Below are 26,137 nucleotides of genomic sequence, written 5' to 3' on the forward strand. Positions count from 1 at the left end.
AGGGAGGTGTTCTTACAGGTACTACTCATTTCGTAGGATTGGATTAGAAATTGTATTTATAATCGGTATGAAAAATTGTCATTAATGTTGTATTTTGATAAATGTTGAGCATGCACAACATATCGTGAAATCGCATCCCCTCCTCACCTTCTCTCTTGCGTTCTCCAACTAAAGGAATTGGTGTTTGTTTCTGGAATTGAGCTTTAATATTGGGGAAGGGTTAACTTGGCAATGATCGTACTTGGCATGATATGTGGGGGTTTTCGTGATATTTTAATGTGATCGAGCGGGCCAACGCATTTTTCGTATGAATGTGGATTCTTTTTCGCCTCTTTTACGCATAATTTTAATTCAGTCTGCTTTTGTCATCGTATCAATTGTATTCACTGCACTGAGTGTTTTCCAGCTAAGATGACTACAAGGGTAATAACGCGTAGTCGACTAAAAATATAGCACGTACACTGGTATAATGACACTTATTTTATTGTGTTGAGCACATTGGGTTTAATTCAATTACACTTGGCAACATGTACATCCCCGAGTTCTGCCGAAACTGCTTTCATAGTTACGAACTGTGTGAAACATTTGCCTTGTTATTTTGAGGGTTTGTAAGTCCAGTTTGGTTATATGGTATTTGGTTCCCTCCGCACAAATCCATAGTCACCGACAGCCACTGATTTGAGTGGTCTAGGTCTGGTGTCCCCCCCCCTAACAATAATCACCGCTGCTAATAAAAGACAAGATATCCGACTAAAAAGGCTTATATGAAAGTGGTACCCTTCTTTAAAACAAACTCCTAATAGTTTATCTGACTGAAAATGAAGAAGTTCTGGTAAACAGCAGATAATTGTTTTGTTATAAAAACGCGCCAGTTGGTATGGACGGCCCGGAACACTTTAACGACAAAGTCAATTTCTGCAAAATTGCATTGAAAATAAATACATTTAATGACTGGTTGCTATAATATAGGTTTTCTTGGTCAATTTCGGAAAATGAGCAGCCAATTTAACCTCCAAGCTATTCTATTTCGCGCGAAATCGAATGCAACTGAAAAGGGTCATTCGATTTCGTTTTATAATTAGTCAAATGTAATGTTGTGTCATTCGACTTAACAAAATAGTAATTCAATTTAACAATTCATAAAAGCAGCATTCAAATTCGCAGACGCTTCTTGGGGCGTGTGTGTCACGAAAAAGAATGACGATACGCTAAATATAACAGAGTGCTTAAGGAATTTGACTCGACTCACAACGAAATTGAATGGCCGAATTCTGAATTTGAAACGCAGTAACAACTGGAGAGGCAAAACAGCTTTAATTCGAAGGCACAAAAATGAAATTGACTGCTAATTTGCCGAATTTGACCGAGAAAACCTATATGTTGAATGATTTTTTTGCTTTGTTTCCAATAACGATTACACGATTTTAGAATGTACCCAATTCGAGCGTACGTCCAACCGACACATACAAAGTTGTCGGAGTACCAAATAAAGCGAGTTTTCGGAACATGCTGTGCAACAGATATCTATTCTACTGTTTTTACCACTGCTTTTGAGGGGTAACATAGAGTCGGCCTCATTAATTTTTAGTTTATTCTCATATCAAATAATTCTCATGTAAACTTTCTGGTCAACATCCGCGGGGCGCACGCCCCGCGTGACGAAGTCCCCTGATAAAACATCCAATTTAATATGTTATCATAACTATCTCTGGAACCAAGAGAAATGGTAATTTTGGTCTTTAATAATTACTCCTACATCCTCTCACTTATTTCACTTTCAGAAAACATTTGCCTTGTTTGTACGTCCAATTTGGTTAATTTTGTATGGAGAAATTCGTAAAAATGTAGTACGTACCGATTCAGCTGCACATGAGGGCTCTTTCGTTAACAAAACCTGACGGTTGATTGCTTAATACAAAACACGGATTTGGCAGAATGTACATCCTGAGTCCTGACCAAACTACGTTCTAACAATTTTGTTGCTTCAGAACTTTGACCAATGGAGTGTTCGTTTACAGCTTAAAAACAGCTGTTGATGTTTCACAAAGTTCGTAACTATGAAAGCATACTATTCTTAAACGGTAATTTCATGTACTCTTTTGAAGGTTACATTGGTAAAATCTAATGAAAAGAATCAGTAATGTATTCACTTCCTTCTTGAAAATGTTGCAACTTTTGCATGTATACGTTCTTAGTGTGGGGGTTGACATATGCACTGTACCACCAATGGTACAGGGTTACCCCTCTGCGAAACATCAATGAGTCACTCTGGAATGTTAATGGGAGTCCGAGGTTGCCACCCACTTCAAACCTAAAAGAGGCGGCTCTGTGTGCAGCCTACGGCTTCCCCCTTAGACCAACAGGTGGCCCATATCAAAACCAGACAACCACACATGTAAGGAGATATCGCTCGTGACTCCAGCCAATCAGACAACTCGTATTGAGGGAGTTCGGGTCAGGGTTTTGTAGACTTGCAATCCGACGTCTGAAACAACACAACCGTGTTGAATTCCACAAGGATGCCATGCCACTGGACCTTCTAATTTCAATCCAAGATGGCGCGGGTTACGGCTTTAATAGTATAGATAACCCACAAAATTTGCAACAAATATCTTGTGAAGAAACAGCATTAAAGCCATTGGACCCTTTCGGTAAACAGTGTTGTCCAAGGCCCACACTTTGTGTACCACAACTTCTATATCAAATAACAAACCTGTGAAAATTTAGGCTCAATCGGTCATCGGAGTCGGGAGAAAACAACGGAAAAACCCACCCTTGTTTCCGCGCGTTTCGCCGTGTCATGACATGTGTTTAAAATAAATCCTTAATTCTCGTTAACTAGAATTTATATTGTTTTGCTGTTTTCTCAAAAAGTAAAGCATTTCATGGAATAATATTTCAAGAGAAGTCTTTCACCATTGCCTTCTGTAAACCCTGTAAGTTATTTGTAAATCTGTGAACTTATATATTTTTTTTTCTGAACCGCAAGGGTCCAATGGCTTTAATGGCAATGTTTCGATACAGCCAGCGATGTATCGAAATACTCAAAAACTCGATATTCTTTTGAGATCGAAATCGCTGATGTCACTTTTTTAATCATATCGAAATATCATATTTTCGATATATCAAAAATTTTCGAATGTTTTGAAAATTGTTCCTAAATGATATTGAAAATACCAAAAGAGTGTCCGATTATTTAAAAGAAATCTGTGTTTGAGTATTAGAAAAGCTGTCATCATTATGTAGTTTCATCATTTTGAGTTGCCCTATTAAATAAAATACATTTTACAACCAAGTATTTACAAAGAAATTCACGACCCGCGGCGAGCGCACAGTAAAACCTCAAAAGAAACTGCTGCTGCTGCCGCAGCCTATCGGCTGTTTTAAATCACCTTCCAATCGCTCATGTGATCAAAATCAATGCGTCTTCATCACAGCATTTTTGACTTTGCAAAAATACCTCGCAAAAACTTCCCCGAAACAACAAGACAAAACAAGGAAGAAAAAAATCTTACGATATTCACTAAAATAATCTGTCTATCGATCCAAGGTATCGTAATTGGCGTAATTTTGGTCAAATAAAGCCTACATGTTGTGTTGTTTTCGTAAAAAAGCTAACATTTTCGAGGAACTATATGCTTGGCAGACAATGCTGTCGGCGGCTATTGCATGCGTACCAGCGAAGAATATGCTGTTGTACGGTTTAAGCATGCACACCAGCGTTGGTGGTTATGGAAAACCCCATTTGCCCAAACATGCACAGACATGTGCAGTCTTTGGTCAAGGCGATATCTCGTGATGCACTGTGATATTTCGCCAATAGAGGGCGTGCTAGCGTTCAATGTTTCTTGCCTTTATAGAATGCAAAGTAAAATATTATACGAACCTTTATTGGAAACTATGTGACTGCTGCGTGCGTTGTATATTGTGAACGCGGAGTGTTAGGTTTGTGTTTTGCAGGACTTTCTGGTGAAATTTTTTCCGATGTTTATCTCAACCATTCTCAACCGTAAAAGTGTAAACATACAAGCGAACATTTATTATGCTTCTAACAATTTTGCAAAAGGGCCACAGATGGTAGTTGGATAAAAAAGGGCACGGCTAAATTGCCGTGAATTGTCGTTATTTTCTGAAAAAGTTAGGAACTACATTTAGTGTTGACAAAGTTTGAAGCGCAACGCTCCTTACACACTTCACTCTCAACATAGACATCGAACAGCGGGCCTGTCTACCAAATGTAGATCTAACCGCACCAAATTAGATTTATTTCCACACCATACCACAGATCTCAACTCAAAGCCGCCCGTACACGCCCGTCGGACAACTTGAGTGACACTTCTTCATCAATGCATCGGCAACTGACACCTTAATGTCGGCGAGTCACGCAACTCGCAAAGGCTCTGTGTAATTTTGAGACGGCCAATGATGGCCAATCACGAGTCGAGAATTGTGGGTAGCGTTCACCATTGGCCAAGCCAGCAGTAGCGGCGATCATACTTTGTTGTAAAACCAGAAATAATCGGGGCGGGACTACGCAATTTGATATTGTTTGGACTACAAACAAGTTCGGGGATCAGACAGAAACAGGTTTAAATGTAACCCTATTAAACTATCAGTCTTCAGGATTATATATATCTACCTTTATGAGTATACCAAGTGCTGTTTTAGGCTTCATCTTGCGCATGGGAAATACTGGATATTATCGAGTATACTCGATTTAAAATTTTCGATACATCGGTTATGGGAAAAAAACGACATAGACGGACGTTAATTTTTGAGAGAGCTGGGAAATCGAGGCGACTCCCTACTGAGGTAGCAATGGACCAATCACATGTCAGAAATAAGCTCACTTTAGAAAGAAAAAAAATGGCGTCCCAACACCCAAGATGGCAGCCCAGCACAACCTTATTCTGGAGGGGGTGAGGTCACCGAGCGAAAGCGAACGGTCAGATCTTGCAGTGCCACGGGGAGGAAGTTCACACCAAATTTAATTATAAAGATGAAAACATCATTGCTACAGTAGTTGGTAATACTTAAAATGTAGGAGTTTGTAGTAAAATAGAGAAATTGTAAATGTTCATGGATGTTTCACATGCTTGGAGATAAATTTAAGCCCACACTTTTTAATTTCTTGTAAATATTGATGTTTAAACTGTTTGTTTAAAGTGAGTTGGAATATTTTTGTTTTTTTTATCCTCTTGGTTAACAATGGTACATGTTAAAAAGCCCAGACCATGCTTTCTGAAAATAGGCGAGTTGAAAACATCACATGATACAGCATCCTTTAAACAAGAGGTTCCATATTTCCAAAACTAAATATGACATTTTTCTAGTTATAACTTATAACTAAACTCAGTTGACAAACTACACTACATCAATGATTATACACAAGTACTTCTTTACAACTGTTTATTCTGTAATACCCGAGACTCCTGTGTTTGCTTTGCAAAATACAAGTATTTCTAGGTTTTTGTTTGTTCAGTACTCCAGTTTTACACAGTGTGAGCAATGGAGGAAGAAACATGTTGTTTCATAAATTCAATAGGCCTAAAATCTCTTCAAAACCAAAGATCAGACATATCGCTGGTCAAAAAGCTGTGAAGTGTCTGTTTGTTCAATGATAGTTCAAATGATTGATCAATGATTGATCAATGATTGATAAATGTTGACTGGAGTATCTAGTGACATTCTGAACAGATGAAGCCCTTTTGTGTCTGAAGTGTGTCTGTGTTGGTTGTAACTCTTGTAATGTCAAGTGTCGTTCAAACCATTTGTACCAGATGTCTCAAAAACACTTATACACTTCTGAAACGGCTGCTGAATAAAAAACTATATTACTCTGGGGATTTGTTTATATGTATGGACAGCTTATAGACTCAACTTTCTAATGAAACCAAAACCCCCCCCCAAAAAAACAAAAAAAATTCATGAATGGGTGAGCACTTTTGTAAAGGGTATGAAAATTACATGTAGGCTGTGTATGAATAAGCCTTGCAATTTATGAGAGGCAATTAAGTCCTTTGGAGCTTACAAAATTCAGGGTGATATGATAAATTCATCATCAATTGTGTACAGTCTGGGTTTGCTGAGTGAATTTGTTTGGGTAATTAAACCATTTGTTATGCATGAGTAGACAGGAATTGCATACTTTGTCTTGTAGCATTGTAACCTTTCTCCTGGTAGACTCAGTGATGTGTTCATGGGAGTCAGGATGGGTGAGGGGGTTCAAACTGTTTTTTTTGTTTTTTTGTTTAAAAAAAAGAAGAAAAAAAGGATGTGACTTTGTATAAAATTTTTACCCCACATTTCAGTTATTGTAAGATTAGTTTAACATCTCATTGATTTGTTTAATAACCAGATGGGTATTAAGTAAATTCCTTAAATTCAAATACGAATTGTTAAAAAAAAGGAATGTCACAGATGTTGGCTACTTATTCTTCAGGTTACCCATTGACCTGAGAAGAAGCCGACGTCTTGGATTAAAGCTACAAAGGACTCACCTCTTACAAAAGGACCTAGGCCAATTCCTGCGCAGCCTAATTTTAATACCCTTTTACAAAAGTGAGTAGTGCTCACCCAAGCATCAATTTTTCAGACTTTGTTGGTGTCATATGAAAGTTGAGTCCAAGCTATCCATACATATAAAACTTTCCTCCAGAATCATATACTCCTTCATTCTGCAGCCTTTTCAAAAAGTGTTTTGAGACACACGTTAAGTTATGAATAATTATAGAAGTCTCACCCAAGTGACAATAGACACACGGGCTCATTTAATTTTTAACATATCGGAACCTATGTTTTTTGTAGTTGTGTAGTATTAGTGTTTCAAATAGCCAATAAATGTTCCACTCTGTTAATTATGTAGTCCATGTAGCCTGTGGATGTCAAACAAATTTGTTTCCTATCCAAAACTTCAATTGGGGAGGGAGGGTTTGGATACTTTGTAGCCGACACAAACCCTAATGTCCACGGATTTACATTTAACTTACACGGTGTGAAGTTAATGATGGTAGAAAGCTTCCTTAAAATTTTACTTGCTGAGTTGCTGCAATTTTTGAGGAGCAAGTTAACAAATTCACTAATTTTCGAAAATCCAGAAAAGTTATTTCAGCATATAAAATTGTATTTTAATAAAACACAGTCACGGTAAAATAGCATAACTGGTTTTAAAATACCTTTTACATGTTAAAACTTGGACCAATATTATTTTGGTGACAGTGTTTTACTCATTTCTCTATAAACAACAGCGCCTCAGTAAGCAATATTTTAGTGAAGCTACTATCATTATCTTCAAACTGTGTAAGCTAAAATTCAATCTGTGGACATTGTGTTACAAAAAATACCTAGACCATGTAAACCCTTTAAAACTAGTCATCAATGAATAAAATAAAAAATAAAAATAACAATCCCAAATACACATACGCAGTCTTACTTGCCAAAGTGCAAAATTTCAGTGAAAACAGTCTATTATACTACCACTATTATACACATTATTGACTGGCAATGAGGTAAAAAGTGCACGTCTATTCTCCCAAGGGACTCTAAGTGACCAGAAGAGGGATCAATTTCCCTCTGCCGAAACTTATTCATAATAAAATACAATGTTTTCAAAAATGTTACAAAATGTAAAGTGTTTAGGCCTACAATAAACTTGACGTGTTTCTTTGCTTTGTAAAAATTTTTCTAGTCTGTTTTGTAATCCATGGCTCATTTACACAGCTTATGATAATATAGAAATCCGCAATGGGTTTGAAATAATGGGCTGCTCGGGCGCGAAATGCGAATGAAAACAGTGGGGGCGACTCAAATCCCTTCCTTTACTAGTTCGCCAGGTTTGTGATCACAAAGTTCATGTTCATAATTAATGAGGGTAGGGTTGATGGTCAAATCTCAAAGAGATAATATTTTTTAGCCTGTGAAATGCTTTGACAAGTGGGGGGGGGGGGAAGTGCCACCCTTAGTTGGGTCAATTAAATTTCAATATTGAGTTTTAATTATGCTGTAGAGAAGAATTCCATAATACTTATAATTATAGACATACATGTCCAAATTACAAGAGTTGGTTAAAACAAATATAATTTTTTTGTAAACAAGCCTTTATAGGAAATATTTTATTTGCGTGAATTTTTAAAAATGTTGTTTGAAGTAAAGGTCACAACGGGTCACACTTATACATACGTGTAAGATTTAATGAGTGACATGGATATACCACCACATTCAGAAACTCTCCATTATTGACCATCTCTTCCAACAGTGCTCTTCATTATTAAGTGGAAATTAACTGCATATATACTTTTCCTAACAATGCTCTTAGTACAGAAAATTTCTAGATTCATCTTACCGTTGTTGTCATGGTGATATTTCTTGAGCCAACAAATTTGCTAAGCAATTAAGATTGATTTATTAGCTTAATCATCTAAAGATGACTTGCTGGAATTGATGAGATTTGTACTCTCAAAATGAGAGTAAAGTTACCAGTTAATAAGCAGAGATAATTGACTTAAATCAAGCATGATATTTGTCAGCTTTGTTTTTGTTATGAATTATCCTGAGTTGTCCACAAAGGCCTACACCATGTGCAAACAGTATATTGTGTGTACATGGTGTACTGCAGTAGGCTTCGTATGTAGGTCAGACCTTTTTACAATTGAAATGTTCTTACCCATTTCCAACGATGAAATGTCAAATCCGGTTCAGTTTCAATTTAATTTTACATGCAGTTTGATTTTAAATAATTTTGGGTTAAACAAAGAAAGAATTACTAGATCTGGACTTGAACCTGTGACCTCTGGATTAATGTGCTGGCACTCTACCAACTGGGCTATATTTAGCCCTATGCTTGTGGTCTCCCAATTTTGTCAATATTTTTGTTTGGAGGTCAACAAGTTTGGCCAGTCAAAATGCATTCAACCTCTGTAAGTGCTACAAAGCCAATGATCGAACTTAAGTGGCGTTAGAGGGATCACTTTATTGAATTGAATTGAATTGAATTGAATGGTTTATTCGTCAAGTATATAAAAATACATGAAATTTACAATCCTATTGTACAGCAACATATAAAATATTAAAATGTAAAATTGCACAAGTTACACCACAATACCACATAAAACAATAACCTTAACAAGAAAAATCATTAAAGTTTGTATAAAAAACAACCAAACAAACAAACGCTAAAACATGAAAGAGTAGGGCAGTTCCATAGAAATGTAAACCTCAGTGCCAAAATTTCAAAATGGCACTAATGTGGCAAATGAGGCATCATTTTGTAGCTAATTGTATGAATTTTAATAAAATATAATTTGTTACTGAAAATATTCAGCGGCTCAAGTGCTATTTTCGACTGAAAAAATACTTTAAAAATAGTGAAATTGGCTTAAAAATAATGTTTTGCCAAATTAATCAAAATTTTTACTGTGGTTAAATAGTGTTTGTTTTGGTTTTGCACCTGTTTGAAGTTTGCTATGGTTACAACACAATGATGGAAAAAAAATTAAAAATTTCTTTCAAAATTTTATGATATTCAATATTTTAGGAAACTTACTTTTCCGATGTACGTCCGACACCAAAATAGTGAATATTTTAATCTCCCTATTTCAACCGTGGGCAGACAATTTTCAAATTTACACTACAAAGCACAATTGATGCCCTCTATCTAACCATGGAATTATTTCTTTAAAAAAATCTTCTTAATCGTACAAAATCCTGGTGTCGGACGTGCATTTTGTTCGTACGTCCGACACCAGTAGGTCCGACACCTCCAAAATAATTATGTGAAAGCCTTTTTGAATGCCTTTCAAATATCATACAAAGCTATAAATTGGTACCTAGGGTAACTCTCACCCAGATCGCTCAAATCTTGCCTCAAAACAAGTGTATTTCATTCCCCTTTTTTTCTACTGGCTGCTAAAAACACAATAATTTTAATCCGCAGAAAATTTTAATTTCCATTTCCAAAACCCACTGGTACTTATAATTAATATAAGAAAAGCTTGGTTTTTGCAGTATATTTGTTAAATTCAGGTACATGTGGTAACCCCCAAGCATGGATAGAGCTCTCATTCATTTAGTAAACTGTTGACAATGCTCTAAAGTTGGTTCTTGAGAGAAAATATCAAAACATTTAACACCAAAATTCTTGGTGACCTTTGACCTTGGCAACAGTTACCCACCAAGAACTTTAAACTTTAATTTTTTTAAACACAAGTCCAATCTACAATATATTTGGACCAAATGTTATTTTGCAGACTCATATCTTTCATTGTTAGGCAACATTTTGAAACTTGGGTGTTTTGCCAGTTTTGGTTGCCACAGCAATGCATAAGGATACGGATGTACATCATGTACAAGTTGCATTACACATGCACATTGTTTCTATTGATCTCAAAACGTGGTATAATTTGACAATTAAACCACTTTTTTCAACAAATAATGATTAAATCTGATATTACAACACCAAATTGGTAGATTAAATCATTATTTTATAACAAAAGTGAAAAGTTGAACTGATTGTTACCTATTTTTGAATGCAATTTCGGACAAGTACGTCCGACACTGTGAAATGTACGTCCGACACCAATATATTAAATGCCGTTCCTTAAAATTCAAATTTAAAAACCAAATGTCTTATGGTAAAGTGTAATGACAGAGGTCTGATGAATCCATAAATAAGAAAAAATTGCATTAAAGTTCAAACACATTACAGAGTTTGAACTACAAATATTGGTTTTCATAAAAAGGCGTTTCTCTGAGTACGTCCGACACCATGGTGTTTTGGGCGAATGGCGTCCATATCCAAAGACATGGATAAATAATTTTTTGATAAAATAACTTTAGTGACTGCCTTATACCTCTATCCAGAATAAAAATTCCTTTTATTTATACCACTGTAATAATACACTCTGTTAAAGTGTCCGAAATGTACGTCCGACCCCGTGGAACTGCCCAGTAGTGGACCCCCTCCCCAAACTAAAAGAGGCCAAATTGCACAGGAGATGCCAGAAAATAAAGTAAAACAATAATTAACATTTAAAAGAAGATTTGAATTATTTTACAACACAATTAGTTGTTTACCTTGTTCTTTGGGGATATCCTAACTCATGTTTGTTTTTTCACACTCTCCAAGTCCAAAGTTAAGCTTTGTTGTTATCTGATACTGTAATTTGGTCATTTTTGGAGGAATGCATTTTGATTCTGAAAAATACAATTTAAAAATTAAGTCAGAGTGCCCTGGTGATTAATATGACGTTATCACTGTTTTAGGCTAAAAAGGCAAAGGGTTAATTTGTCCAAACTCACTTTTATGCTGTCTACAGAGCTGAAACTATTTATCTTTTTAATATGTTTTGAATGCGCTAAAACAAAGAGCTGAAAGGTACTAATATAATAAGAAGCAAAAAATAAAAACACAAAATGTGGATGGTAAAATTAGAGAAAGATAAAAACAGATTTGAATCATGACCATGCAGAGCTGATAACTTGGACCAGTGACATGAACAGAACCATCTAACAAAAAAGTATAGAGTGAATAATTGAGTTGTGCACATTTTTAGATCAGCCAGCGTATCTCTTGGCAAGCGCAGTGTTTCACAGCAATGTTTATCTTTGTCCATTTTCTTTCCAAAACAATGTCATGATTCGTCATGATATATTTCTTGCTATAGGTTACATGTAGCTGCATTTCATTTCTGTATGTGCCATGGGTCTTAGAACAACCGAAGTACTGCCTACATTAATAATAGTGACTTGTAAGAAATCAAAAGTAAGGATATGGGATATGTTAGACAAATAAATAAAAAAGTGCACTTTTGCTTTTCATAGTGTGTACACATAGCTTTTAGTGCATCACTTCCAGCCGGTTGGTCAGGGTGAAATATAAATTGTGCAAAATTTGGTGATGACTACTTATAGCTAGACACATAAAGTAAAAGATGAGGTTAAATCTCTCACAGTTGATTTTCCAGATAATCTATTTAATGAAAAAAGGGTCTTTACATTGTAACTTTGCATCTGATGATGTCATTAATCTGAAACTTAACACACATGTGTTGTCTTCATAAGAGTCATTTCAATACCAATTTTGAAAAGACTACTGTAAACGTTGCCACAGATATGCACTAAAAATACATCTTAAATTATCTGTTACTTGCCACTAGCAGGTGCTTTGGAATTATTTGAGGTATTCGGTAACATTTCTTTAAATGAGACCCTTGCCAGACTACAACATGGTTGAAGCAATTTAAGTATACTAATAATAAGGCTCTTCTGGTTTTGACTTGAAGGAAAGGTCACATGGTTTTACATCCACAATAAAAAAAGGAACTCCATTAATTCCATTAATTCATGCAAAAAGCAAGCCATGGTCTCTCATATGGGTGTTTTGAAACTGATTTAAAAGATTGAAAGAATGAATGATTAAAAACTTGATCTTGTTGTACACCTTTAGTATAGGGTCCTATTATCAAAACTTGATCTTGTTGTACACCTTTAGTATAGGGTCCTATTAGTATGTGCCAACATTCAATATCAAAACACTTACACCAAAGTCTCTTGAATTGGGGTCAAACTTCAAGTAACAAAAGAACAAGGCTAAAAAAGAAAGCAATAGGGTAATGACAAAATCTACGCAAAGACTTTTCTGAAAGTTTTGTTTTAAGTGCCAAAATTAACAATAGGTATTTGCGCTGTCCTAGGAACACCTAAAGAATAGCACCAATATTAGGAGGAATAACAGTGGAGGGGTTAGGAAATAAATGATGTCTATTAAGGATATAGGGAGTGGGGTGATAAATCTGTTGGTTCATGTCAATTACAAAATGAAACAGTTATCCATATTAGTAGGTTTTCTATGTCCTTTAATTTTCTCTTCCCATGTTACTTTTGTCTCTTTTCTTTCTTTGGCTGGTGGTGCCTCTGTGATGTAAACATGGTTCACTGAAATATGTTGAAATGGACAATTTCACATAATCCTACATGTATATTCTCAGTTGTTATGCATCTACCCACTGAGCTTAATCTGCTAATTATATTTTATGACTTTTATGGCTGACAACACGTAACCCTTTACCAGGAAAAATGGCTTTGTTCCTTATGTGTAGACTGGATGTGTTAAATTTCCCCCGACGCCGAAGGTTGATTAATTGCTTCATTAGGTGAACAAAGGAATAAAACAGATTGGGATGCATTTTAGTTTGCTCTGATATTTGTACACCATCCCATTCAATTTCATTCACATCATTTGAAGAATTCTCAGGGGAGAAGTAATGGATTGGGTGTTAATTATACCCCTGACAATTGGCATCTCAATTGATACTAACATGATATACAGAAAACCTATGTAAAGGAATACTGTGCATTTTGTCATTTTCCAGCATTCTCTGATGTCTGAAGAATCAGTATTTGTTTACAGAACTCATTAGGTGTTTGGGCCAACAGCCCGGAAAACCTCTTATTTTTGTTTGGTTTTTCTTATTTTTCTTCTTTCTTCTTCTTCTCAGCGTCCCTTGTCCGCTAACAAAAGTACCTTTCCCAAACTCGTAAGAACTGGAAACTTCGCACATAGTTAGCTATTTATCAGGAGAGGAAACCTTTTGAGTTACGTCATGATGACGTCATCAATTCTTGAGTTATGAAAATTCAAAGTTTATTATTTCAAAAAATCATAACTTATGATCTTCATGTACTTGAGGAATTATTACAATCAATACATCATCGGAATCGTCATTGAAAACTCCGTACACGCCTTAGAGCTGTTGATAGATTAGAGCTGTTGATAGTATAAAACATTGGAGAAACGGCTCCCTCTGAAGTAACATAGTTTTTTAGCAAGGGCATCGATTACTACTGAAAAGTAGGGGTGGGGGTGGGTGAGCAAGTCTTGAGTTTATGTATCTATTATTTGCATCCCATACCGTTACTTTTACATTCGATTTCTATGTTACCTTGTTCCCAGTTTTTTGTTAAACTAGATTTCTAAAAACAACATTCAAAATCATGCAAAATTTTAGTTTTTAACATCACCACCTGTGAAAGTAGTCTTCCTTGTCTTTGACAAATCTTGTCATGGGCAAAACTGCTCCTTTTTATCTTTTTAAAAATTTATTTTACTTTATTGTTCTTCTTGTGCCTTGTGCCATTGTTCCAAAATGTGTCACAACACATGCGCACGCTTTGTGGAGGGATCATGTACCGTACTTGCATACACAAATTATTTGAATGCTAACAAGGTATGTAAGCAGGATTTTGGCGTTGATGTCTTGGACTTGGCGTTGATGTCTTGGACGTAACTTGTCGTCTATTGTCTGTATTATAGAACAAAATAGGCCAAAATTACCATTCTGCGCGTATTCCATCGAGGGGAAAAAAAAAAAAAAAAAAAAATCACTGTTGGTTGCTATTCTTTTTTCTTTTTTTGAACACAATTGTACTAAAAATACTAAATCAAGAAACAAGGTGTGTAATTTTATACTCTGGTGCATATTTTATATCAACAGTCAATCAAAAAAGTGAGGTGGACATCTGATATTCTGTTCCCTCCACACAGCAGTTCCTGCTTTGATCGTATTCTCACAGTGTCTGTTCGCACGACGCGCTTGTATGCCTACATTGTGCAGTCATGTGGCGATGACAAAGAACTGCCTAGTCTTGCGTATTACGCGCGAATGTATGGGTACACACTGCAAACTGTGAGAATCAATCAAAATGGTAATTTTTAACGCTGGGAGCTGCATTATTTCACGAAAATGATGGGTTTATGAGGAATATATGAGGACCAAAACCCACCGCAGAAAAATGTATGCTGCTATGGAATGTGAATCTGTTGAAATTAGTGGCTTTTCGCAGGTATGATTTGAGTTATAAAGCTTTGAAAATTTTCCGCCCTAGAAATGGACCCTGATAGTTTGACTTTTGTGGCTAGAGTGCAGGGGCCGAGTAGAAGGGTTGAGTGGGTAACTTAATTATTCTTAAGTTATTCTCGAAAATAACAGTGTTTCTCATTGGAGCCTAAAGGTGAACTTGTTGACATAAAAAAATACATACCTGGTAGTATGGGCAGAGACAACGAACAAGCGAAGTTACTACAGTTGGGACTGTCCCAACCAGAGTACTGTTCAAACTGTAGTACAATGCTATAGTTGAGACAATCCCTACCAGCTAAAATATTATCAAATGAACTTGGCTTATCCCCACTACAGTTGGGACAGTCATTTTACAGTTGGGACAGGGGGTCCCAACTACAGTACGTAGAGTAATTACTGCCCCAACCGAAGTAATTACTGTCCCAAGTAAAGTAGACAGCATCCCTACCAGATTGTAAAATAAACTTGGCCTATCCCCACTTTGGCACAGTCATTGTTGGTATCTGACTACAAGTTTTATTTTAAAAGTTATTTATTTTTTGAAATTTAAAATGACTTCTTTTGCTATGATCGTTTTATTTTTCATAAGGCAAAAATAAATAAATAAATAAATACCAGACGATTGCCCCCGCCCGGCATCTTTTTTGGGGGGCCGCATCCTTATTTGAAGTATTTTTATTTTTCGATTTTTGTTTTTGTTTTTAATCCATCCTTTCAAAAGGACTGGCCTAGGGGCTTTTCCCAAATCAAATGTGGGGAAAAAAGGCCCTCATTCTCCTCTTTTTTTGAAAAATTTGGACGATCAAGTGGTATTTTTATTTATTTGGCAGAATTGTTATTGATACAAACAACTTTTTAAAATTCATGTAATTGCAGCGTCGTTTCTGTGCTGTTGTTAATTGTTTCTTTAAATATAATTTTAAAAAAAAACTCTTTTTGGCAAGTTTTTTTCCTTTATTCAATAATTAAATACGTAGGCCTATTTTAAGCCCCTTCAAAATGGATTGGACTGGATAAGAATCCATCCTTCACACGCCGATGGCATCCATCAGCTCCTACGTGCATCATTTTCTTTCTGCTGCATGCATCAGCTCCCCTGCACTTGCAGCAGCATACAGTACAGCAATCCACGCATGAACGATCACAGTATTCTGATCCTGTTGAGCTCTGTGGGAAATAAGCCCCAATTTCAACCAACACTCATCTTATGAAGTTTGGACTGAGCAGTATGATCTTCGATAAAGATCAACAAAAATTACATGATTATTATGATACATTAACCTGCACACAATATTGGCCTTATTTTCAATTACGTTGTCAATTTATTACGTTCAAGCCGAACACCAAGAGTTTGTCCACAAACTCTAGATTTCCTATATGAAATTGACTTTTTTTTCAATATTATTTGGGGAAATTGATTCAGACCATTTAAATACTTGACTGATGATAACCAATTTGATGTAAAAAAGCACATTATGTTTCACAGAAACATGTTTGACCTTTTTATTTGACCAAATAGTGTGTTACAAGTTATGCTCTTTACATTTCCAATTTGTGTGTAATAGGCCTTCACTTTTATGACATGCCATCAGGTTTGAAACCAGTGATGGGTGCAGTAGCCATAAAGCATTAAACCTACATAAGCACTGGCCTTGAGATGGGTTGTACATGAGCAGACACCAACCAGTTGCATATTAATTAGTGTATTTTCTCCCTATGAGAGGGCCCACTTCATTGTTAATTTACTTGCAATATTGCAGTAGAGTCTGTTGCTGCAGTTTTAATAAGCATACCTGTTTGTGTACCATGGAGGAAGGGTGATACATCTATGATGATGGAAAGCTGTTTCATTTGTTAAGCCTTCAACTAGTTTCAGAGGATCAAGATCTACACAGATGCTACTCATTGCTTTTAAGGTATCATAGTATGGATTTGAAACTATTATTATTAGTAAATAATTATTGGATATTTCAATTGTTATGTAACTTGTTTTTATTTAAATAATATGTGAAACCTATAAATTATTGAACAATTTTTTGGCACTTTGTTTTCCCCCCAATGAATTCAAGGGTCGGTACATTTAATTTACTGATTCATTGTAACATTTCCAATTTTCAGTGAACTAAATTTTCATATAAAAAATCATTAAATGAGCTTTGTAAATACCATTTGACCATTTGTTGTTGCAAATAAAATACAACAAAGTTAATGAAAATCATTTTATAATGTGCTAAAACAGCAGTCAGTAGTTTTGTTATATTGCACCACAGACAATCTAGAATGCTTCAGGGTTGAAAACTGGGGCTTTTCAGTCTGGCTTAGTGACATTCCAAGCATTCAAGCGCAAAACGTGAAGCCCTTTGGCCAAGGGGTGAGGGGTGCTGGAGGGCTACGGAAAATTTGAAGTTCTAGGTGCTCTCTGACTGGTGTATTTTAAAGCCTTCGAAGTTGCTACTATTTCAACATTTTATTGTTTGAGAAAACTGAAAAATGAGAAGGAGACCTTAAACTAAAACAAAATGCAATATAATGGTCAAACAAGGCCATTTTTATTTAATATCACATAAAAAGATGTTTCATTAAATAAAAAAAAGATTTCCAGGGGTTCCCCTATGGGTGGTGAACCCATTCTTTGTAAAGTAAAAAAGGTTGTAAAAAAAAAAAAAAAAAAGGAAAATAATGTGTTCAGTATCAATAAATGAAACAAATAATGTTGCCACAAGTGACGGCAGCGCGGGTTACGCAGGTGGGATTAAGTGATCAATGTGCATGCTCTCTTCGACTCGAGAATGAGCATAGTTTCAATGGTACCTGAACCGTCTTCGCGAAAAGGTGCACGCGGCATCGAAGGAAAACAGTTAACTGACTTCTGTGGCCATGTGTGCTTTCTCGCTTCACACAAGCATGCACGCAAAAAAGGAATGCGTTGTTTTCTGTATGTGATCGTGATTGATTTCAGCTGCGCGCCGGGAATACATATCGTACATAACATCTATAGATCAAAGACACACACGACGCTTCCTCCATGCACGAAGAAAGCATTACTGATGGATTATAAATTCATTGGCCAAGGCACTGGACAGAGAAGACTGTGATAGTATGATCGTTTGCTGCCGTCACTGAAAAGAGGTATTCAAAAATTGAAAAGCGTATCGGGCGGGGAAAAAATGTGCTTGGCCTTTCAGCAGCGTATTGGCAATTTTTTTTACAGACCTATATATGCTAGCTTGTACACTGGGAGAACCCTGTTGCTTTATTTATTTTTTACATATCTATTCATTTATTCATTCATTTATTTATATTTCATATCTATATTTTTTTAAGTTAATATTTATATAACTATTTATTTGCTTGTCTAATTTCTGGTGTGTTTTTTTGCCAAGTTTTGTAATTGTTTGTATTTTGTTTAGTTTTGTGTTTATTATTATTTATTATTTTTTTATTTAAAGTTTTTGCTTTGTGTGTATTATTATTTATAATTTTTTATTTAAATTGTTTGCTTTGTGTGTATTATATAAGTTACTTTTCTTTCAAAGAAAATATTTTCTGGTGTTTTTGCCTCCCTATGTGACTGGATCAACATGCCTTCGAGCTACAGTGTATAATTATACTTTTGTTGATTCAGACCATTATGTTGCAGTGGTTTTTGTAAATTTCTTGTGCATTTACGGTTCGTATTTATATATTCATTCTACTTACTGTTTGTTTGAAATTGTTTAATGGTCAAATGTAGAATAAGAATGCGCGTCTGTTGATTCAGACCATTATGTTGCAGTGGTTTTTGTAAATTTCTTGTGCATTTACGGTTCGTATTTATATATTCATTCTACTTACTGTTTGTTTGAAATTGTTTAATGGTCAAATGTAGAATAAGAATGCGCGTAAGAAAAATTGTCCTTTCAGTAGTTTTTAATTAAATAAATTTACAAATTTTACATATTATGTATCTTTGAAATCTTTTGATATCACCATACTTTAATATGCAAAACAATCCTTATTGGTAACCTACATGTATATCAAAGACTTTAGTGTTGGGACACAGGATACTTTAAAGGAACGTTACAGAACTGGTTAGAAACAAAAATCGTGAAGATCACAGATTTACATAAAACTTACACGGTCTAATGATGACAGTTGAAAACATCCCTTAAAATATTTCTGTCTGAAATGTCATAGTTGATGAGAAATAAATAATCTAACTTCGCGCTTGGAGTTTTTTGCTCAGTGAGCGTTTTTATTCATTGTTATTTTGGCATCGATGCAATGCAAAATTTGTAATTTGTTTTTCATTGATCTCTCGTGACCCAGATGGCCGATCGAGGTTTGTCAGTTTATGTATATGGTGGATTACATAAAGCGCTTACACTGCCAGCAACTGTTTTGTTAGCAAAAAACAATTCTGTATTGTTCCTTTAAAGCCATTGGACCCTTTTGGTACAGAAAAAAAAAAAAAAGTTCACAGATTTTTAAATAACTTACAGGGTTTACAGAAGGTAGTGGTGAAAGACTTCTCTTGAAATATTATTTCATGAAATGCTTTACTTTCTGAGAAAACATTAAAACAATATCAATTCTCGTTGTCGAGAATTACGGATTTATTTTAAACACATGTCATGACACGGCGAAATGCGCGGACACGAGGGTGGGTTTTCCCGTTATTTTCTCCCGACTCCGATGACCGATTGAGCCTAAATTTTCACAGGTTTGTTATTTGATATAGAAGTTGTGATACACGAAGTGTGGGCCTTGGACAATACTGTTTACCGAAAGGGTCCAATGGCTTTAAGATATAATTGCTCTTAAATGTTTTGTCCAAGAAAAACAACTTGTTGGCAAACAATTAGTTTTTGTCCCCTAATAGCTGAACAAATAATTATGCAGAAAGACCTGTTTCATTGCACGCTCTTATACCAAACATGATAACTATAAACTTGGAAGCATTGGACACAATTGGTAGTTGTCAAAGACCAGTATTCTCACTTGGTGTATCCCAACATTTGCATGAAACAATAAACCTGTGAAAATTTGGGATCAATTGGTCATCGAATTTGCAAGAGAATATGAAAAAAATAGCCTTGTTGCGCAACATAGTGTGCTTTCAGATACATAAAAGGCTTTTATTATTTTAATGAGAAATTACCTCTCTTCTCAACAGCTATGTTACTTCAGAGGGAGCCGTTTCTCACAATGTTTTATACCATCAACAGCTCTCCATTGCTCTTTACCAACTAAGTTTTTATGCTAAAAATCAATTTGAGTAATTACCAATAGTGTCTATTGCTTTTAGGTAGTTTTTTTTTTTTTAAATAAGGAACTTATACTGATGACTTCATCATGACGTCATAGCTCATTTATAATGCAGGCTTTCAGATTTATAAGTATGTGCTGAGTTTGGTGTTGAAGATAGTTACATTGCTACTATTTCATTAATTTAATGTTATGACATCATTGATGACACAATCATCCTGAAATTTGTTGATTTCATCTGTACACTAAGGTATATAATATGTTTGACGTATTTGAGACCTTTACTTTTGTTTAACTTCCCAGAGAAGGTTAGGGGTGGAAAAGTGAAGAAAAAAAACAGTACAATAATAATAGTTATTTTGATGTCAGCTAAACACTTCAATAATGACTAATAAAACAAATAAAAAACCCACATTTGATTGATATCACCACTGACTACACACTCCATCAGTGAAGTAAAGAACAATTAGTAGTAGGTAATGGTTTGTTGACACCTACATTTGTTTATTACAAACATGCAGTGCCTGCAAGTAAAACCATAAAAATAGTAAACTAAAGACAAACAATTGTGTGTGTAAAGAGAAACAAAAAGTGTTTAAAGGCAGTGGACACTATTGGTAATTACTCAAAATAATTATTAGCACAAAACTTTACTTGGTAACGAGTAATAGAGAGAAGTTTATAGTATAAAACATTGTCAGAAATGGCTCCCTCTGAAGTAATGTAGTTTTCAAGAAAGAAGTAATTTTCCACGAATTTGATTTCAAGACCTCAGATTTAGAATGTAGCGCAAGGTACCGTTCATTTTCAACACTCGTGCGACGAGTAGGTTATATTTCTATCCAATTTGTATATGTTTTTGTTAACAGATCACATTTCTCACACTTGGGGTTTGCTTGGATGGCTATGTTATAAATAAGTCTATTTGCTTTGATCAAGCTTCATGGACGTGACATAAATATGTTATGGGAGTTAGAATGTTATGGTCATTGGAGATTGGGGGCGCAACAGCCAATTACATGCAACTGTTTATTCAGTTACATGTACATGTGTATGTGTACATTGTATGCGGTCTGAATGTGGTTTTAATACAAACAATCTTGAGGTCTTTCTGGCTATGCCTCACTACTTCAAACAAACAGTGGTAAGAAGTGTGAAGCCCAAACACATAAATTCATTGCCCTTTTAACTAATAACATCTAAGTGAGGTTTCTATGCGTACACGTGTAAATGATACAATTTGTGCATTCTGTGTTGAGGTTCACTGTGTTTTGTACACTGGAGGGGAGTAAATTGTGTGCAGCAGTTAATTGGTTGTATTGTGGTTATTGGAGACAATCTATATTCATCTTCCCATATTATAACAACAAAATTGGCACAGGTCACTGTTTCATGGCTCTGCTCATTGTAGAGTTGTGAATAATGTGATATTCTTGGATTTAGTCTTGCCCCAGGCAGAAGGATAGAGAAACTACATTTTGAGGAAACAAAGTTGAAAGCATGATGCCTCTGGAAAATTAATAAACGTTTATGAAATTTAAGATAAATTTAGGAATGAAAGATCAAAATTTGAGAGTGAATGCTGGGAACTTAAATATTGATAGATAAATGATTGTTAAACAGTAAGACCTGTGATGAGTGTTGTATAGAGCTGATTTGTTATGATCAGTGGCATGACAGTTAGTGTATTGAGTGTGTACAGTTATTAACAAAGCATAGTCTTTATCTTTATCAGTGTTAAGTGATTAAGTGTGGCCTTGCTTAGAAAACTTCCAATACTTCTTTTCAAAGGGTTAAATGAACTCTATATCTATATTGGCCCCCCATTTCAGTAAGCTCAGGTTTTGCTTTGATTGTATTTTTTATTTATCCAGAGCCTCAGACAATGATGTTGTCTGCCAAGCATTCATTTTCTTTGATTCATCGGTGATGTACTCCCTGTCATCATGAAGACTACTATCAAACTGGGCCTGTCCATCTCCCTTCTATGGCTGGTCAGCCTCGTCTTCCTTAGTGGTATGTTCTTCCCGCCAGGGGGCCAAGAGACGGGAGGAGCAATGGGGGTAGGAGCTGAGTTAAATCACCTCACCAATGAGCTTCATCGTATGCGGAGACAGAATGATGAGCTTAGGAAACAAGCCAAAGAACTCAGGTATTTGTCTTAATCACCATGTTTGCAACTTCAGGTCTAATTCCCTCTTGCAGTCTTGAGGCTTGTTTTAGTTTGAAATGCTCATCATAGTCACTTTGCAATACTCATCATAGTGACTAGACTTATAATGTGCAAACAGTTTCTCATCAATTTAAGGCAGCTGATAGGCATATGAAGTGAACATACCTTATGGCAAAGCCAAATGCCAACCAAAGTAATTCTATTACATGGCTATGTTCATTTTCAAACTTCATGGTCTGGTTCATGAAAATAGGCGTACAAAAATGAAATATGTGTATGAGCATACATGTAGGTCCAATGCACACATTTAACAGCCTAAAAATTGACTCTTTTGAACATCAACAGAACAATTCTTAAAATAGCTGCAAAGAAAATGAGAAATGTTTTCCACTTTTTATACTAAAAGTACTTGTTCGTGGGATTAACGGTTTAGGATCATAACTAAAAATGTTTTCACATGGATACAATGATTTTACATTTTCTTCATTTTGGGTGGGCAGGATTGATTTTGCAAGGCAAGGTAACTGATTGGTCTTTGTTTATTCATCACATCTTATTCTTTATTGATACTATGAGCAGTAGCGAATCAGGGATTGAGTAGTGCAAATGGGCGGTTCCAAGCTTTAAGATCAAGTCACTTATTGGACATGATTGGATCCAAAAAATCACTATTGCTCTCAAGCTGTTCCAACACGGTAGTCGAAACAGCTATTTCGTCAAGATTTGTATTTGTTTTTCTTCTTATTGTTAACTTCCCGTAAAAAATCCAATCGGATTGTTCGCTCATAGATTATACTTAGCTTAATACAAAAGAGTCATCAGATCCAATTTGAAGCTACCAACAACACAATAAGTTAACAAAATTAATTGATTGACTTAGTTATAGTGACATGAATATTTTATTAAAATAGGCCAATCTTGAGACCACCATATCTAAAATAAAATAAAAACTGTATACAAAATAAATTGTCAAACGAATCTATATACAAAAACATGGCTCTGAAAAGTGTAACCATTGGTTGGTCAAAAACACAACTTTTAAAAATAAATTTAATTTAATTTCCTATAATTACCTCCATGCTATAAAACACAAATCACTTTGAAAACACAAATGCTTTTCAAGTTTTGAACTGCAACACATTATTTATTTAAGGCCTATTTAATGTTTGTTCACAATGTATTATCTTTGTTTTTACAATTGAATTGTTTAAAGGTTATTTAGTTTGATTGCAATGTACATAATATACTAGTAAGTTTTGGCCATCACATTGTAACAGTTTTCTTTAGGCAGTATTGGTGAATTATTCATGTTGAGACCATCATGTTGAACAGCTGGTTGGGATGAGCTTGATTGTTATTCAGATTTGAAATCACAAACAATGTTAGCTCTCAAAGTATTTCTCTTTATTAGTTTTCATTAATAAAATAGCCATTTGAGGAGCTTTGCCATCACATGGGCATTTAGGAATAACTAGTCAATAATTGCACTGACCCTTTTGTTACTGGGCCTAGTTTGCTACATCCTGGGTGCTGTGCATGCATTTCTGCATTTTCTCAAACAATAATTTTTACAGGAAAACTATATGAAGTAGATGATTATACAAATATAACATGGTTTGAGGGTGACTAGTCGATATTAGATCCCCGTGGTAATTTGTCAACTTCCAATACCTAGGGGAGCTAATATTGATTAGTCACCCTAAATAAACTTCTCTTCGGGCATAGCCATGGTGTTGACATCACCTTGGGACCTACAATTTTAACTGTGCCCCTCAATAGCAGTCAACATTTCTATGCTATAACTCATGATAATTATAGTAATAATAATAATAAAAATTCCTATTTAGCGCATTTCACAATAACCGTATCAATGCGCTTTACATTAGTCCCCTGGTCATTGGGCCAATAAACATCCCTTTAATCTTTCTCAGCTCCCTTGGGAGTAAACAACCTGGGCAACAGTTTATATCGCTCCAAAGGCTTTTTCATTCGCAATATCAACCTCTACCCTCGCAGGTACCCATTTACACCCCTGGGTGAAGAGAAGCAATTATAATAAAGTATCTTGCTTAAGGAAACAAGTGTCACGACCGGGATTCGAACCCACACTCGGGTGACTTAGCACCAGAACTTGAATTTGATGCTCTTAACCACTCGGCCGTGACATTCTACATACTCATGACCGAGAGTCGAGTTCTTACTGGTCCATTAAACATCATGTGCCAGGTGCTATCTTTGCCGTTTACCAAGCACGCACATTTTAAATACACATGACAAGTAGACTGTCGCTTGGGCAGCCCGAGCGAGTCTACTTGTCATGCGCTTTTCAGTCGTGAAACTTATCCCCTGAAGTTGTACGCATGAGCCCAGTCGGTTTTTTGTTTAAAGTGCGTGCAGAAACAAGCAAAAAGGTCATGAAAAATTTGATGCATTTTATTTCAACACAGTCTTCATTTCCCCTTGCGCCTAATAGTATTGTAAAACAAATATAACATGATATATTTGGGGTGAATATCGATATATAAGCTCCCCTCGGTATTACAAGTTAACAAAATGGCTTCACCTTTTAATACGACTGTTCATCCTCAAATCATGTTGTATTTGTATACTAAATCAGATGTATATATACAAACTTAGATCCCATTGATGCTTATTTATTCCAAAATAATACTGATTTATGCACAAATCTAATGAAGAAATCCACTTAAAATCATGTTGAGTGTTATTTTGTTGAAAATGCAGTGTCAACACACACAATATGAACAACCAGGCCAGATGCTGAGGATCTTTTGATCGAGGGTGTATATTATGGCAACCGCTCCCTTCTCTTTATGTTATGCTTTTTTATCGATAATTTAAGTTGCTATTGTTTACTGTAAAGGCCAACAAATCAGTCCAGGTTTACAACAAATCAGTCCAGGTTTGTCCCTATTTCTGGGGTACATTGCTGGCAGGTCTGCGAGGTGGGGGTGGTTAAGTGTCCAAAACGTCACCACAATTTTTCATCACCTGGTTGCATCTCTGCCTAATGGCCACGACCAGAGAAGGTCTGATTGATCTGCTCAGCCGATGGGCCTAAAGATCAATACCACCAAAACAAAGATAATGGTCATTGATCCAGATAGACAGGACTGGTCCAACTTTACACTCCATGGCCATAAAGTAGACGAGGTGGGTGAGTTTGTTTATCTTAGATCAACAATCATTTCTACTGGTAGAGTAGCTCAAAGGAGGCTAGGAGGCGCTTGGCCATAGCAAGAACAGCAATTCAGAAGATGGTCTCATTAGCATCAGCCTCAAAGTGTGACTTCTCTGTGCCACAGCATTTGCTATAGCTTCTTATGGTTGTGAATCTTGGGCCCTGACAGGGGCTGACCTGAGCATCATGGATGGAGAGGAGGACAAACCACTGGGTATTGGACACCGTAGGGAGTGAGCTGATGCTGAGGAAACAGATAGCCATGTGGAAGGTGCGCTTCTTTGGACAGGTCTTGCGCCGTGGAGGATCCGACAAAGATATAATCCAGGGGTCTGTCGGGGGAAAGAGAAGGAGAGGTTGCTAAGCAACATCATAGATGAACGACATTAAGAATTGGACAGGACAGGGTATGGCAGCTGCATCAAGATCATCAGCTGATCAAGATGGTTGGCCTGGCCTTGTAATATTCACCGCAGCGCAATTTGCACCACCGGACTGAGGTGGGAGAGAGTCTTTCACTCTTCAGTGTCCTGACAATGACTAGAGCAAGCTAGTTGAAACATCGAGATCGATTCCTGTGGCAGTCTTAACCTGTGTGCCATCTTGTCGCTTATGCCATATTTTAACATTTTAATAAAAATGTGATCCCAATCAAACAGGAAG

At 35.9% G+C, this 26,137-nt stretch overlaps 1 protein-coding gene across 2 annotated transcripts in view; it reads left to right on the forward strand.

Moving 5' to 3' along the window:
- Positions 1-26,137, forward strand: part of LOC117289676 (alpha-(1,6)-fucosyltransferase-like) — a 66,617-nt gene that overhangs the window by 13,941 nt on the left and 26,539 nt on the right. The window contains exons 1-2 of one of the 2 annotated variants that reach the window (XM_033770918.1): positions 16,752-16,771; positions 21,977-22,254. In XM_033770918.1, the coding sequence (XP_033626809.1) occupies positions 22,049-22,254 (206 nt within the window). In that variant the 5' untranslated portion in view covers positions 16,752-16,771; positions 21,977-22,048. Of the gene's footprint in view, positions 1-16,751; positions 16,772-21,976; positions 22,255-26,137 lie in introns of those variants that run through there. The other variant, XM_033770909.1, reaches the window with a different exon arrangement.

This window comes from Asterias rubens, chromosome 1 (assembly GCF_902459465.1).
Source record: "Asterias rubens chromosome 1, eAstRub1.3, whole genome shotgun sequence".
Taxonomy (NCBI): Eukaryota; Metazoa; Echinodermata; class Asteroidea; order Forcipulatida; family Asteriidae; genus Asterias; species Asterias rubens.